The sequence below is a fragment of the Ambystoma mexicanum genome, chromosome 9 (genome assembly GCF_040938575.1).
Source record: "Ambystoma mexicanum isolate Mex_15411 chromosome 9, UKY_AmexF1_1, whole genome shotgun sequence".
NCBI lineage: Eukaryota > Metazoa > Chordata > Amphibia > Caudata > Ambystomatidae > Ambystoma > Ambystoma mexicanum.
In genome coordinates, this window is record NC_090931.1 from 1394103450 (window position 1) to 1394119029 (window position 15580).

Consider the following 15580-nt stretch of genomic DNA (forward strand, 5'->3'; position numbering starts at 1 on the left):
TGCTTCAGCCCAAACCCCAACAGAGCAAACATTCATTGGACAACAATCTATCTATCCATGGAAGCCTTCATGGATAGATAGATTGTGCCTCTGTGCCCATGCTACTAATATCCACAACCTCATCAAAGACCACCACCTTGACTTCCTGGCAGTAACAGACACCTTGCTACACAGTGCAGCAGGACCCTCCCTCTCTCTGGCCTTACCTCCTAACTATTTAATTTCATCCTCAGAGCCGACAGAACAGACAAATTAAGAAGCGTCGTCGCCCTTCTCAATAAAACCTCACTTGCCTTCAGGGAGATACCCTTACGCCGCAACCAGGCTACAAACTCCTCCTCTCCAAGCTCCTGGCCAACGAACAAACTACCATCAACTTCCTCATTGTCTACTGCCAACCCAAGCTCCCAAACTGCCCATAACTCGACATCCCCCTCCTCCTATCACCCATCATCAAACCAGCCACCCAATTCCTAGTACTAGGGGATTTTAATCTTGGCTATAATGACACTGTAGGCTCTAAACCCAAAGACCTAATGTAAACACTCACTGAGCTAAACTTCACCCAACTAGTCCACTCCCCTACCAACTCGAAAGGTCGCACTCTACACTGGGCACTTTCCTTGAATACCACTGTCTCCATCACCACCATAGTGCAATGCCCTGGTCTGACAACTCAGTTATCAATATTTGCCTCGCCCACGCCCAAACACTATGCAAACCAAACCGTAGTGTGAGGGGCACTCGGGGTGTGCGCATCTGGGATGGAACCCGAGGTTGGGCCCATAGCTGTCCCTCCGGCTGCTCCACCGTTAATGATACTTCTGCAGGTTCACCTATGGAAACTTTGTTATAACTTTTACTTCCTCTAGATAGTCAGGTTTGATCGTCTTCTCGGCGCACCGATAGGGCCGTTGCCGATCCCCGCTGGGGACGATCCGAGGACCTCACTAAACCATCCAATTGGTAGCAGCAACGGGCGGTGTGTACAAAGGCCCGGCCGGGGCTTAATCAACACAAGCTTATGACCCGCACTTACTGGGAATTCTTCGTTCATGGGAAATAATTGCAATCCCCAATCCCTGACATGAACGGGGTTCGGCTAAGGGTAAACACACGCTGATCTGTTCAGTGTCGCGCACGTGCAGACCTGGACATCTAAGGGTATCACAGACGTGTTATTGCATGATCTCGTGTGGCTGAACGCCACTTTTGCTTCTAAGAATTTGAACACTGACCGCTGAGGGTTGCGTAACTAGTTAGCATGGAGGAGTCTCGTTCGTTATCGGATTTAAACCAGACAAATTGCTCCAACTAAGAACAGCCATGCACGACCACCCACAGGTATCAATCTGTCAATCCTTTCCGTGTCTGGGTGAGATTTCCCATGTTGAGTCAAATTAAGCCGCAGGCGCCACTCCTGGTGGTGCCACTTCCGTCAATTCCTTTATGTTCCAGCTCTGCAAACATACTCCCCCCGGAACCCAATGGTTCCCCGGAAGCTGCTCGGCAGGCAATAGGACTAAAGACGCTGAATCACTAGTTAGCATCGTTTATGGTCGGAACTACGACAGTATCCCATAGTCTTCGAACCTCTGGTTTTCATTCTTGATTAATGAAAACATTCTTGGCAAATGCTTTCGTTCGTCTTGCGCAGGTCCAAGAATTATACCTCTAGCGGCATAACACGAATGCCCCTGGCCGTCACTTTAAACATGGCCCCTGTTCAAAAAACCAACAAATTTTAACCAGAGTCCTATTCCCTTATTCCTAGCTGAAGTATTCAGGTGACCGGCTTGCATTGAACACTCAAACTTTTTACTAAGTACACGCTTCGGACCTCCAGCTCACTCAGTCAAGAGCCTCAAGGGGGCGGCGAGGCAGGGGCTGGGTCAGGCGGTTGCTCGCCAAGCGGAGTACCGCCAGCTTGATCCCAAGATCCAACTATAAGCTTTGTAACTGCAGCAACTTCAACATATGCTATTGAAGCTGGAATTTCTGCGGCTGCTAGCACCAGACTTGCCCTCCAATGGATCCTCGTTAAAGGACTTAAAGTGTGCTCATTACAATTACAGGGCCTCAAAAGAGTCTTGTATTGTTATTTTTCGTCACTACCTCCCCGAGTCCGGAGTGGGTAATTTGCGCACCTGCTGCGTTCTTTGGATGTGGTAACTGTTTCTCGGGCTCCTTCTCCAGAATCAAACCCGAATTCCAGTTACCTGTGGTCACCATGGTAGGCACAGAAAATATCGAAAGTTGATAGGTCAGACATCCGAATGCATCGTCACCATCACAGGGACGTGTGGTCGGCCCAAGGTTATCTAAAGTCACCAAAGCGGCCGGGCGAGCCCGGATTAGTCCGTGTCTGATAAATGCACACATCTCGGGAAGTCAGCGCTCGTCAGCAGGTATTAACTCTAGAATTACCAGAGTTATCCAAGTAACAGATGAAGAGATCAAACAAACCATACCTGATTTAACCCCTTATAGGTGGCGCACAAGCTATCTCGTCCTCCGCAGTGCGTTCCTAGTGCAGAGTACAAGATAGCTCGTCCTCAGCAGTACTTACCTGTGGGGGTGAGCGGCACGCCCCCACCCTGGATAAGCGCCGATGCTCGGACCCCCAGGCTGTGAAGGGGAAGACTTCCCCTTCCATGACTGGAGGGTCAAGGGTCAGCACTGATGATGTCATCAGGAAGTGATATTTACATGCTGAAGCCAAAAGGTTTCAGCATGTAAATATGGCAGCCATGCTTTTGCGTGCTGCTTGGAAATTTCGATCCCGATTTCCTTGAGTGAGGGCTGGTTGAGGATCTTTCGGTCCTCGACCAGAAATCACCACTGAACCACCAGGGAATTGAATTTGGGGGTGGCTGCCTGCCCTAGGCCCACATCCCGACCAGAAAAAAAAAAGAAAAAAAATGGGGCATGATGTTTAGCCTGCTGTGGTGGCAGATGGGTGCTGTTTTGCACCCATTTGCCCCCAAGCAAGCAACAAAAATATTTGGGCGCAGAAATCCCTCCAGGGAGGTGCAGATTCTTGCTGCTTCCCAGAGGGGCGGGGGGGGAGGAGGGGGCATTGAGGGTCTGACCCCATTTTGCCACCCCAGGGAAGCAGCAATGACAGCTAGGCCACCAGGGATATGATCTTGGGGTGAGGGGGGCAGGGGGATCCAAGCCAATGAGCCCCTCAGCCCCCCCTGCCAGAAAATGCCAACAAGATGGCATAATGTTATTTTGCCTACTTTAGGGGCAAATTAGTGCTGTTTTGCACCCATTTGCCCCCAAGGAAGGCAAAACAGCATAGGGCAATTTTGTCTCAGGCACACTTGGGGGCATTAGTGGGCTGGCCCTATGCCTGTAGGGCCAGCCCCCTCAGGAATTCCTCCCCATGGAGGAGCAGATCTTTTCTGCTACTTCCTCTGGAAGCAAACCCAAGGGTCTGGTCCCATTTTGCCAACGCTGAGAAGCAGTAAGGAGCACTAAGGCACCAGGGAAAAGATGTTTGATGTTGGGGGCTGTATCGCCCGTCGCCATACCCCCATCTGTCCTGGATCTCTGGCCGGACCACGTTACAGCTTTCCCTTCGTGGAGGGATGGGGACCCTGCCGGGGTTCCCTGGGACCACCGCTGGGCCTGTGGGTGCGCGACCCACATGGGAGGTAGGCGGCCGGGGTCAGTACCCTCGGCTGTCCTGGAGCTCTGGCCATGCCACGTTACAGCTTTTCCCTCCGGGCAGGGACGGGATCCCTGCCGGGTTGTCCGATGACCGCCGCCGAGTTGGGGAGCGGTCTACCCACGTGCGAGGCTGACGCCCAAGGCCGGGGTCAGCACCCATGGGTATTTTAGAGCTCTTGTTGGGCTGCATTACAGCTTTTCCCTCCAGGGAGAAATGGGGACCGTGCCAGGGCTCCATGGGACCACTGCTGGACTTGGGGACGGTCTACCCTTTTTCTTTTCCGCCCAGGTAAGCACAACCACGCATGTGAGTAACGGTTTTCATCTGGACACCTATGGGAACGTGGAAAGGTAGGACATGTGTTGTTACAGCGTGTTTCGGTGGTTTCCTATTGGCAAATGTCAGAACATTTTGTTTTTTTCCTCTACATTTTGGATGTTGCCGGACCTTGTGGGTAATAACTTCTAGGACGATTGGACAAGTCAGACATCTTTGGATTCCCGTATGGGAGTCTTCTTTTCAGAAATGCATGGGGTGCCCTGTTTTCCTTGGTGGCTGCGACACCCCAGACCCAAATCTGTGGGTTGTCCACAAGACCAAATACAGTAAAAATGTGGTTTTCGCAGGGCATTGGATCTACCAGTGGTTTATCCTTTTCCCTTTACGCCCAGGTAAGTGCACCCACACATGTGAGGTACCGATTTGGTCGGGACACCTGTGGGTATGTGGGAAGGTAGGACATGTGTTCTTTTCTCTTGGTTTTGATAACGTTCATACATTTCCTACTACACTTTGTTACACAACCATTTAATTTCCCAAATGTGACCTACATTTAGTCGTTGCTGTAGGCACTGTACGCTTTTGTGGCCTGCGCAAGTCACCTAGCCCTCAAAAACGTCTGCCTGTGCTCTTTCAAAAAAAATGTATGCTTGCCATTCTTCACCACATTCCTTATTTTCAAATGCTATTTACGTCTGTTTAGGCAGTCAGTATAAACATCCTGTGTACCATGGCTCTGTTTTTGGCTCGTGGTAATACTTGTTTTGTGAAACATTACAAAAAATTTGCGATTTCCAAACTAGAAGAGTCGGGGGGAATGCAGCGGTGCATTGATTTCCCCCCAATATTCACAGAAGCCATTACCTTACAAGTGCAAACATGACCAGAGCATACTTTTATTGTCTGTCACTTTTCCAATTTTTTCTCATACTATGTTAATTTTAGGTAGATGGTTGTTGCCCGACCTGCGCAAATGACCCCTTTCCTGAATTTGGAATTGTGTCGACTTTTCAGAAATGTATGCCTTTCTGTGTTCCCATTGAGCTTTCCTACCCTCTTCCATTCAGTCAAAGCATGGCCTAATTAAAAAAGGAATCGCTTCTCACAGAATTGATAGTAACCTTATGAAAAACATGTTTTGTTGTTTCCACTCAACCTGTTCTTAAAAGTTTGGAAAAAGGCGTATTCATAACTGCAAACCATTTGTTCCTAGTTCTTACAAGAACATAAAAACAGGCTTCTTTGTAAATCATTTTATTGGTATTTTCTGAAAAAACAAACTTTTGTCACTTTTTTGTTACTTTCTCACAAACCCCTACAACAAAAGACTAATCCTTGAAGGTGTTATGACCGCCTACTTGTGGGAAGAAAAGGGTGCAAATTTGGCCGGAATATCACTTGTAAAAAAATAAAAAGTTACAAAAGGGATTGAATGAGACATACCTAAATCTCCAAAAAAGGGCTCAGCACCGAGAATGAAAACCCTCAGCAGTTAAGGGGTTCAAATGCCCGAGCAAACCACTTAACCAACCTTTTGAAATCTCATACTGGTTTTCACCATCAATTCTTTTACTGATGATACAAATCTCCCAGTCTGCATTCCACAAGGTTCAGTCCTTGGACCTCTGCTATTCACCCATTATGCCTTTGCCCAGCACTACAGAGAAGGGGTATATCGGCCATCTTTACTCAATAGGCAAATACAAAGAATTTAAATAGAAGGCAATCCTGAATAGGTTGAAGAACCACCCAACGTTAGGGGTGCTCTGGTCAATTTGGAAAGAGGGGGCTCAAACCAGCCATTTGACAACATGGCCCTCCCCGTTAACTTCACACTGGGGTCCCACACTCAGGCTGGGCAGCAGGGGATTCAAGAATGCGCAGTCCAGGTCTGATAATGGCATGGAATGGGTGGGTCAACTGTTTAGAGAGGGAGGCTTCTTGATATATGAAGAAATGGTGGAGGCACTGGGGCAGGGGACAATCTCTATATTCGAATATCCGAGGCTGAAGGGTATCCTTTGTGATCAGAATTGGGGACAAAAAGTTAGGAGATCTCTGACTCCCTTCGAGAAAATGCTAGACTCTGCTAACTCAAGGAAAGGGATGGTGTCTAAAATGTACAAAATACTGAACAACAATCTTACGGAGAGGAGAGGGTTCTACACTTATTGGAATGGCTTGGCAGGGGAGGTCGTCTCGGAAGGAGCGTGGAGCAAGATTTTCAAAATAGCTTTCCATGGGAATCTTTTTACAATGGACATGGCACATAACAAAAATCCTACAGGGATAGCACAGGTACCCACTAAAGCGATCGAAGATGTTCCCGGGGGTTTCACCCAAATGTCCGAGGGGATGCGGTCAGGTGGGTACGAGGGATCATATGTGGTGGCACTGTCCACAGATTCAGAGGTTTTCAGAGAGCATGAGGGGTTGGATCACAGAGGTCACCGGGGAAGTACTCCCACAGGACTCACTGAAGATGCAGGACCCACTTAAGATGCTAATAGGCCTCCCCTCGAGGGACTCGGACATGTATAGATACCCCAGAATGTGGGAAACAATGCTGAGGGCGCAGAGGGTGGCACTGGCGCAGAAATGGAAGAGTCCGGTGGCCCCGTCCAAGGAGGACTGACAGAGAAAATTGAAGAATATGTTCCTCATGGACAAATTAACTGCAATGGTTAACGATGACTCATGCACATTCCGATCAAACTGGGATGGGGTGAGATAATCATGGGGATGTGAAGTGCATTGAAACACTAAGGCCATCTAAGATCACTGCGCTCCAATGTCAGAAAAGCAGACAGTTTAGTTAGCAAAGAAAATAAAGGGCATCATTACATCACAGAGGATGTTCAATACTAAAGACATATTCACGTGAATGCAACCCTGGAGCCAAGCCAATCGTGATCACAGAATATGTACATGTTATTGATTTAACACTAAGTGCACTGAATCAGACTTTGGGTAGCTTAAGTGCAATAAATAGGCGGGCTAGCATTTGCTCTTACCTCCTCCTCTTTGCGTATGTTACACTGCAACGGTGTCACTATAGCTGGATTTGACTTGGAGATCCTTGAAGCCAATTCGTCGGCAGCTTGTTTTAATAGGTCTAGTTTCCGGGAAGCGATCACTACTTTGCATCCTGTGCAGAAAAAGGCACACATTTCATTAATAGCCTACAGCCCTGCCTTCAATGAACAGGGTTCTGATAAGTTAGGCGAGTCATTGTATTCTCACCACATATGCATTCAGGTATTTGTACCGTTACACGTGAACATGTAGACAGATTTAACAATCACAACACAGGAAATTAAATGCCGCATTTATCTTCATGAGTCACCCATCTCCTTACTTTTAGATCATATCCACTTGCAGTTAACTGCAATTTAGCTTTTTTGAATGTACTTACACAAGCCACACATTGAAGTAACTACGTGGCTCCATTTATTTTCCATAGCGTTATCTTTTATGCACATAGAGAGCCCAATGTAAAAAATAATCATTCTTAGCGGCTTCCGGAAGATCAAGTAAGAGACGATCAAACACAGGGACAATACTTCTATATACAGGACATGAGGCGAGAAGCATACTCTTCTAACTTTACTATGAAAAATTAAGCAGTAAGTAAACCAACAGAGAAAAACCACATTTCACCGAATACCTGGGAATTGTGGTAAGTCAGAAGGTGGACAAGAAGACATGGTTCAACACGTTTTATTTAATGAAAGGGAACCATCAACAAACCCGATATCTAAGATGATGGGTCCCTAACTTCAAGTAAATAATAAACTGGTGCTCGTCAGGGTGTTTCACAAAAAGTCTATGCTATCCTATGCTCACCCTACCACTATAAGTAAATAATATAGCTTGGCTATAAATTGACTCCAACTTTACTTAGCTGCTGGAGGCTGGTTTCTGACGCCGACCCAGTTGTAACTTTAATTCTCTCTTTTTTTCAGGCCCCTGCCTGCTCATAGGGTTAAAAGTTGGTTCCGGCCAGTGTTTCACTCCTCCTGGAGACAATCACTGGGGACCCCATTGCAGTCTGTCTAAAAGGTTTAAAACGTTCCAGTGGTTGGTGCTCCTGACCTTGCCTTGCTTGACAATCACAATGAGTCTCCTCTTGAGCCTGGTTGGGTCTGATACAGTCTTTAAATCTGGTAGCTCGAGCGGAGCTGCCCGGCCATTCTGGCTGTGGAATACATCATGGGGTATTCTTGGTGTCTGTCCCTCATGGTCTGCCAGCCTCTCAGGCCTTCAAATGCTTGGGTTGCGATCACCCCTTCATGAGGTATTCTCAGCATCATGCCCTCGTGGGCTTTCTGACCTTCGGATGCATGGGTTGCGTTCACCCTATCATGGGGGCTTCTCAATGCTAGCCCCTTGTGTGCTTTCTGGCCTTGGGTTGCCTTCACCCCCTCATGGGGTATTCCCAGTGTCAGCCCCTAATGGGCTGTTTTGGAACCTCTCTGCCCTCCTCCTGCTTCCACCGACCAGCCACACACCGGTTTCCATGCTGCGGTGTGCAGTGTGCAAGGTGCTGCCTCTGGGTGCTGTGGAACCTCGAGTCCCAACGTCCTCCCAGTCAGGTCTTCCTCCTCGGTTTCTCCTTTCGGTGACCAACAGGACTTTGGCATCAGGATTGCTGGCCACTTCAGCAGCGGTTAGGTTTCCCGTGGGTTTGGCGGCTTGGGACTCTGTCTTCATCCTGGGCTCGGCAGCGTTCCATGGGCTTTCCGCCCAGCAGGCCTCTGACATGTCCAGTACCCTAAAGGTGTGGGGGGCACCCCTAATGAGATCCGCCTTGCCCTGTCCTCTAGGGAGCGTCCTGCATAGCATGCTCACCTGCCTAGTCCCAAAGGGTGTGGCTCCCCCTTGAGGAGAAGGGACGGCTTCCCTGGATTGGACCCATAAATGATGGTACTTACGTACATTTTCAAAACAGCAACTACTTTCAGATCACATGAGTCTAAAGCCCAATTCAGAACGGTCCCTTACGACTTCATATCCTCTTCAGAAGGCACCCTGTCTGTATGCTTGTTTCAGAAGATCAGTCCTCTCTGTTATGCTTGGCTGCCCTTCTGTACTATGAGTATATGGTATTGGGTTTACATTGCCATTATGTGCCCTGGTGTTATCGGAAACCCTTCTGAGTGCTAAACTATGTCACACTGAGTTTAATACGCCCTCAGGCTTCCATTGTACCCAGTGCTTCCTCATAACAGATTTCTCTAGCCAGCTGCAGTTACCACCATACACCGCCCTCTGGGCCCACAGAACAGCATGTACTCCGCATACGCTGGCTCACTACGACATAAGAGCAGCCAACGTATAGTTATCCCCCACGCATGTGGTTTATGCCTCCTTTGTCTCTAAAACTGGATACTCCGCCCACTTTCTCCTGCATCTGATAAATGTATTTGATTGCCTTGCCAACTGTCCTTAAAACACAAATTTGCCATCAGAGTTATATCCATGTTTTGCTATACAAAAGGAAACCTGGTTCTCATACTTTTTTCGAATATGTTCAATATATCCAAACTAGCCAATATCCAAGTTAAAGAACCTGAGAGAACATAGGTGCCATCATGGAATGTATCTTGAAATTGAATACATCTAGATCCGCTGGTCCAGATGATTAGTCGAATTTAATCATAAAATCTTCGCCCTTTATTTTGGCAGATGTTATACAGTGACTGTTCCTACAAGTGGTGAATCATGAAAGATACCCACATCCTGGAAGTCTTCTTATGGTATACCCATTTTTCAAAAAGGTCATTTCAAGACAAAAAGAAAATGCAATCAGGCTTCCGCAGGAGGCTTGGAACCACCTTAAATTGCCCGATTATGAAAACCTTATGGCCAGACACCTGAAGCAGGAAAGGTTGCCTCTACTGATCTAATGGCTGCTTTCGACAAAGTAAACAAGGAGAGGTTGTGGCAGAAACTGAAGATGTGGGGTCGACGTTATCAATTCTAGGACCTATTATCGACCTCCATACAGGCAGATCACTTTATGTAAGGTTGAAAACAGAGGGTTCGCTTTCCACTACGGTCCCAAACCTTAAGGGTTTACGACAAGGGAGTGTTTTAGCCCTTAGGAGCGATTCACTGGTTATTATCTGCTGATGACCTTGGTATATTTAATTTTACTCTAATTTGGTCTTGTTAGATCAATCGCAGCCTTAGAGCAATTCATGGAATCACAGGATATGGAGATAAACAAGTACAAGTAAAAAATAATTTGGTTCTTCAACACTAGGAAAAAGAACGTGAAGCATCCGTTTGGGAGATTATTTTGTAATACATTGTTGAAGAGTTTAAGTACCCAAGATTCCATATTTGATCAACTCCTTTCAATATTCCGATCTCAGAATAAGGACGGCAGAAGTGGTCGGTTTTGTGTGTGCAAATGATCTAATTTGATAACAAAATATGTAAGGTTTTCTATGGTACAGATTATTAGCTACTATTAATTAAAAGGTGATCCCTGTACTGCTATTTGGCGACGAGATTATGAACCTTAACAATATAAACTGGTGTGATAAGTGGGAAGGATTATTGTGGAGACGTGTTCTGGGCATGCATCCCTCCTTGCCGGTTGCTCTAATCCGGTTTGATTTAGGTTTGGGCCTAGTCAATTGGAAATTACTGATGCTCCAATTAACCCCCCCACCCTCTGCACTCGCTATATGTGGAGATGAATTGGCGATGTATAATATAGGATATGGGTTTTTACATAACTGGAATCTGGAATGTCAGAATATATTTAAGGACGCAGACATACCCTTGCAGCTATACAAAACTGATCCGAACCGTACAAAGAAACGAAGGGAACTAAGGGCGCAGCTCTTTAAATTCCACAAGGCTGCCCTGGCCTTCACAAAGTGCATTGAAGCCTTATCACTGGCTTCACATTCAGGGGCAGGCTATTCAGGTCTTTGCTCCTCACCCCACCAAGCTGCTCGCTCACAGGGTACCTACCTTCTGTGTTCCTCATGCATAGGGTGCACTAGATCAGGGTAATTGGCATTGAGGTCTATCCTTTAATCAATGGGCCGTTCTGTGGCATTTGTTATACTTCATGAGTATGGAATGAGATGGGGAAGCGTGGACGTGGCGTTAAGTAATTCACATTACACCTAGTCCTACTCTTCCTCTACTAGTCCTACTCTTCCTCTACTAGTCCTACTCTTCCTCAGAACAATCCAGACTGTTGCTTCCCCTCTCTTACGGTTTTCCCTACTAGTCCTACTTTTCCTCAGAACAATCCAGACTGTTGCTTCCCCTCTCTTACGGTTTTCCCCAACTCATTTGGTATTCGTGCAGAAGGACTGTGGGTAGGTGGATCATCTTATGCCCTAAGGGTGGGTCAAAAGAATAAAATGGAATGGAAATAGATACCAAAAAAAAAAAAAAAAAAAAAAAAAGAAGAAAACTGGGGTAGGCAGGTTTAGACAGTAGAAAAAAGGAACCGTGGTGTTTCTAACAAAGCATGTCACGCATTAGACCTTCTGATTGATACAGCCAATCGGAAAATACTCGACTGTGAGGGTTGATGGCTAACTTTCAGAACGGCTTAAGGCACAATCGAATGGTGCATCCGCACAGGGGTGCACATCGCATCACCCCTTACGGCCCTGAATAAAGCAGTACATTCATAAAGTCAGGCGTTGTCACCATCCACTGTGCTTCCATTCTATGAGTACACGCATCAGTACTTCCAAAACGCACAGGCTGCCTGATATCGCAGTATATACAGGAACCAGAGTTCCCCACAATGTGGACACTACTGACTGCACTCCCTGGCAGGACTGCCTTCATGCATTGCCTTTCCATATAGATCAACCTTGATTAGTGACATGCGTTCACAGGCACTCCTGGCACCTGCGAGAGGGTGGGGCCGGAGGGAGCAGCAGGGGCACTTCTCGGCTAAGACTTGCTTCTTTCACAATGAAAATGCACATCAAAAAAGGGTGGGTGGCACTTTCGTTCTCGTGTGTGTTTACATTGTGGGCAGAGAAGTGTAGTAATCTAAGCCATTACAATTTCAATGTTCAGGCTGAATGGCTTTCTTGTGCTAGACGACACACACGGCTTCCTGGACTGGGCTGTTCACATTCTTTTAATGACCTGCAATTGCCCCTTTCTCTCATCACCAGCACGGCCTTTATATGGCACTGATGAACTTGTTACCTTAAGAAGGGGGGGGGGGGTCACTTAAAAAAAGCTCCTCTTTTAAAGGTTGGCCATGAGGGCGGACATGTAAAAAAGGGTTGCTTTATATGGACAGACATATGCTCTTAACATCTTACCTGCAGGAAGGTTTGTGACAAAAGTAATCTTTATCCAAGTAGTGGTCTAAAGAAATATTTTTTTAGGCTGGTCATATTTGGCATTGTGGGACTTCTAGTTTCCATCCAGGAAGTGGAAAATAAAGCAACAACAATATTATTTTGCTTTAACTTGTGTCTCCATTTCGTTTAAAATCTGTTTACTGACATAGAAGTGTCATCACATTACAGGAGGAATATCAGACAATCATAGTACCAAGATACAGGTTGAAATGTAACAAACCAAACAGACAAACAAACAGAGCATCAACAGTGTTAGATTGGTGTCTTGAGAGTGAACCAGGGGGCCCCAGGGAGTCATCTCAATGCAATGAGCATGGCAAGGGCCATCATCTGGACGGACTAGGGACGCCATTCCAGAAGGGGGAGCAACCACATCATCCTGTCCCTCAATAAAGCATCTTAAAGAGTCAGAAAATTCATGGAGGCTTGTCGTCAGAAGGACAAAACATGGCTATAAGGAGCGCACAGAGTGTACTATCACAGAGCTAAGTAGTCCTCTTTTTTCGGGGGCTGTGTGGAGGAGGACCAATATTTAACAATACACAAAAGAGGTTCCACAAAACAGCTACCCACCTTCACAAGCACACAGTGTGATACTCCACACCTAACACCACTTATAGAACGGTCATGTTTTATTTAGACAGAAATGCACAGATTTAACATATTTTAATCATTATCTACAAAACATAAAAAATATAAGCATAACAAAACTTAAAACAGCAATGCATGATCTGACAATCAAAGGGAGAATAACAAAGAGGGCTGATAAATGTATGTTAATACATCCCTCACTTCCTTACTAACCTCATTTTTGTGATGATAAAATCTGACTCAGACATCGATTTGTGGTCATTGCCCTAGCCATTCAGGGCTTTTTTGATTGTCAGATCATGCATGTTTTTAGAAGCAACTCCTCCATTTCTGAAACATCACACTTAATGACTGATGTGATAATGAGATTTCTCATGTCACCACTTCCCTTATAATCACTCCTGTGGCATGCAAGTACTGACCCCACATCACAATTTCAATTACCTAAAAATGTGTGCATATGAATGCAGGTGCTAAACGTGAAATGTTTTATGTTAGTAATTGCAGGGCCTTTGTTAACAGCGAATCACAGGCACTGTTTAATGTCTGTGGCCTGTTCCGTCAGGCCACGACACTGTTGGTCAGCCCAGCAAGGGTGGATGATTGTTTTTAAAGTGGATAGTGAGTGGGGCCAATAAACCCATTGCGCTATCAGTCTCCTGACTGAGGGATGGAGTCTGGGTCTTTCACTGTTTGCAGTTGAAATGGGCCTCCAAGCAGCTGTCCCCATGCGATCAGTCTTATCACACAGAAACCGTCTGATAATCTACAGCTTTTAACCACCTTGCTGCATTATTTTGACTTCGTCATTTGTTTGAGCACTCCACAGGTGTCTTGGCTTATTTTTCCAATCTGTAATGCCAGAGGTGGCCCACAAACATCACAATGAAATGGGCCCGCACCAGCCCCGACACATCTTCAACCAGCCCTGCCCCCACTTCCCTCCCAATTCCCTAAGACCAGCTGGGAAGCTGAACAGCTATGTCACCTTCCCTTTGGCCAGTAGTCTTACCTTTCACCCTAATTCAGAAGCTGTTTACTTTCATAATTATATGCTAATCTCTGGAGAGGTGGGCCATCTAAAATCTGAGACCAGAAGTTAAGACTTTGACTTTACCAAAGTGAGTCTGTTGATATAGCACGGATAGGCTTTTGTGCTCTGCATGTTTGATGCTCCTGCTGTTCCTTAACGAGTGCTATGGGCTGGCGACACACCGAAAAGAGGCCTTCTGCCTCAAAGTGGGAGGGCTTTAGCCCGCTTTAGTCAGGTGCTGGCCACCACCCATGCAGCCAGGTCAAGTCAACAAAGCCCAGCATTTCAGGAGGGGCTAGAGCTTGATCTGCTCAGTGGTGTTGCACCCTCCATGTTTTTCACTGTAGTCCTGTTGAAAACAAACATTAGCAAATCCAAAGGTTTTGGCTTGTGCATATGTATTAGGCATTGCCAGGCACTGCCATTAGATGCTCAGGTACTCAAAATAGTCTGCCCGTGCTACCATCAACTGCCAGTTAATACCAATACAGCAGTGCCTTTCCCATGCTTACATGAAATCTCAAACTGTTAGCATTGCCAGTGCTTGTTTTGCATTACCCTTGATTGGCTTACGTTGAATTTAGGCGAATTTAGGCGAATCTAGCCAGTTAACACTTATGGTACACAGTCAGCCTGGACATACTTTCTGTGGCATGGCCTATTTACTGGCTGGGAGTCTGTACATACAGCCTGCATGGACATACATAGGAACAACCAGCATGAATATTTTTATTGTATTGGAAAATGCTCCTGTGCGTGCAAGGTTGGTGACTTGCAACTATTGAGGTTTTCCATGTGCTGCCAAACAAAACCAATTGCAAACTGGATTTCTACCCAATTTTACAAAGAAAGTGCTGTAAAATGCATACTTTGACATAATGTATTCCATCATTCACAGCAAAGTAATAATTCCGTTCCAAGATGTCCGCTAAGTGTAGGTCAAACTTAGAAGACCTTGCCTTGCATCAAAGTGTAACGACTTGGGATGTTGCAATGTGTGGAGAAACCAACCTAAGGTGAGCAGTTCCTCTGCGATGGCTCTGCCGATGCCGGTGCCCCCTCCCGTCACGATGGCTACTCGGTTGTTGAAGAGCCCTGGACTGAAGACGCTGCGAGCTGCCATTATTGACTATGGACTTTGCTCTGGTAAAGCAGAGGAACTGTGTGAAGTAAATACATTGCTTGTCCCCCCTCGTAAAGAAAAAAATCAACAAAGAAAAGGGACCAATATGTTAAAGTCTCTTGTTGGTGTTACATATCTAGCCGTCATATTGGAATGTTGATGATTTGTTAGATTGAGGTACAGAGTTATGACATATTTAAACATCGAATCACGTTCGATGTTCTCGTGTGTTCGCTAATATCACTGGATGCCATTAGAACTCTGTGGCTGGACCACACGCGCTGTTTCAGGCAACTCTCGGCAATTCACTAGAAAACTAGACTGCTGACTTTAATGCCACAAAGTGCCAGCAGTGAGCACCATCTTGATAGAAGAAACGAGTTTAGAACACCTCATGTCTCTAGTCTGCCAGTCGACATTACAGAATGAACGGTTGGTCTTTGTGGTGGTACAAGCTGTAAGCACAGACGTGGCACAGAGTTCTCAAGTTTCCCCTGGTTGTGAGTTAATCC

The 15580-nt window shown here is 46.2% G+C and overlaps 1 protein-coding gene across 2 annotated transcripts in view; it reads right to left on the minus strand.

Moving 5' to 3' along the window:
- LOC138489145 (peroxisomal trans-2-enoyl-CoA reductase-like) overlaps positions 1 to 15130 on the minus strand; it is a 394101-nt gene extending 378971 nt beyond the window's left edge. For both annotated transcript variants that reach the window (XM_069616801.1, XM_069616800.1), the window contains exons 1-2: positions 14957 to 15130; positions 6973 to 7106 (exon numbers count right to left, since the gene is read on the minus strand). In XM_069616801.1, coding sequence (XP_069472902.1) covers positions 6973 to 7106; positions 14957 to 15068 — 246 coding nt within the window. In that variant the 5' untranslated portion in view covers positions 15069 to 15130. The remainder of the gene's footprint in view (positions 1 to 6972; positions 7107 to 14956) is intronic.
- Positions 15131 to 15580: the final 450 nt, after the last annotated feature.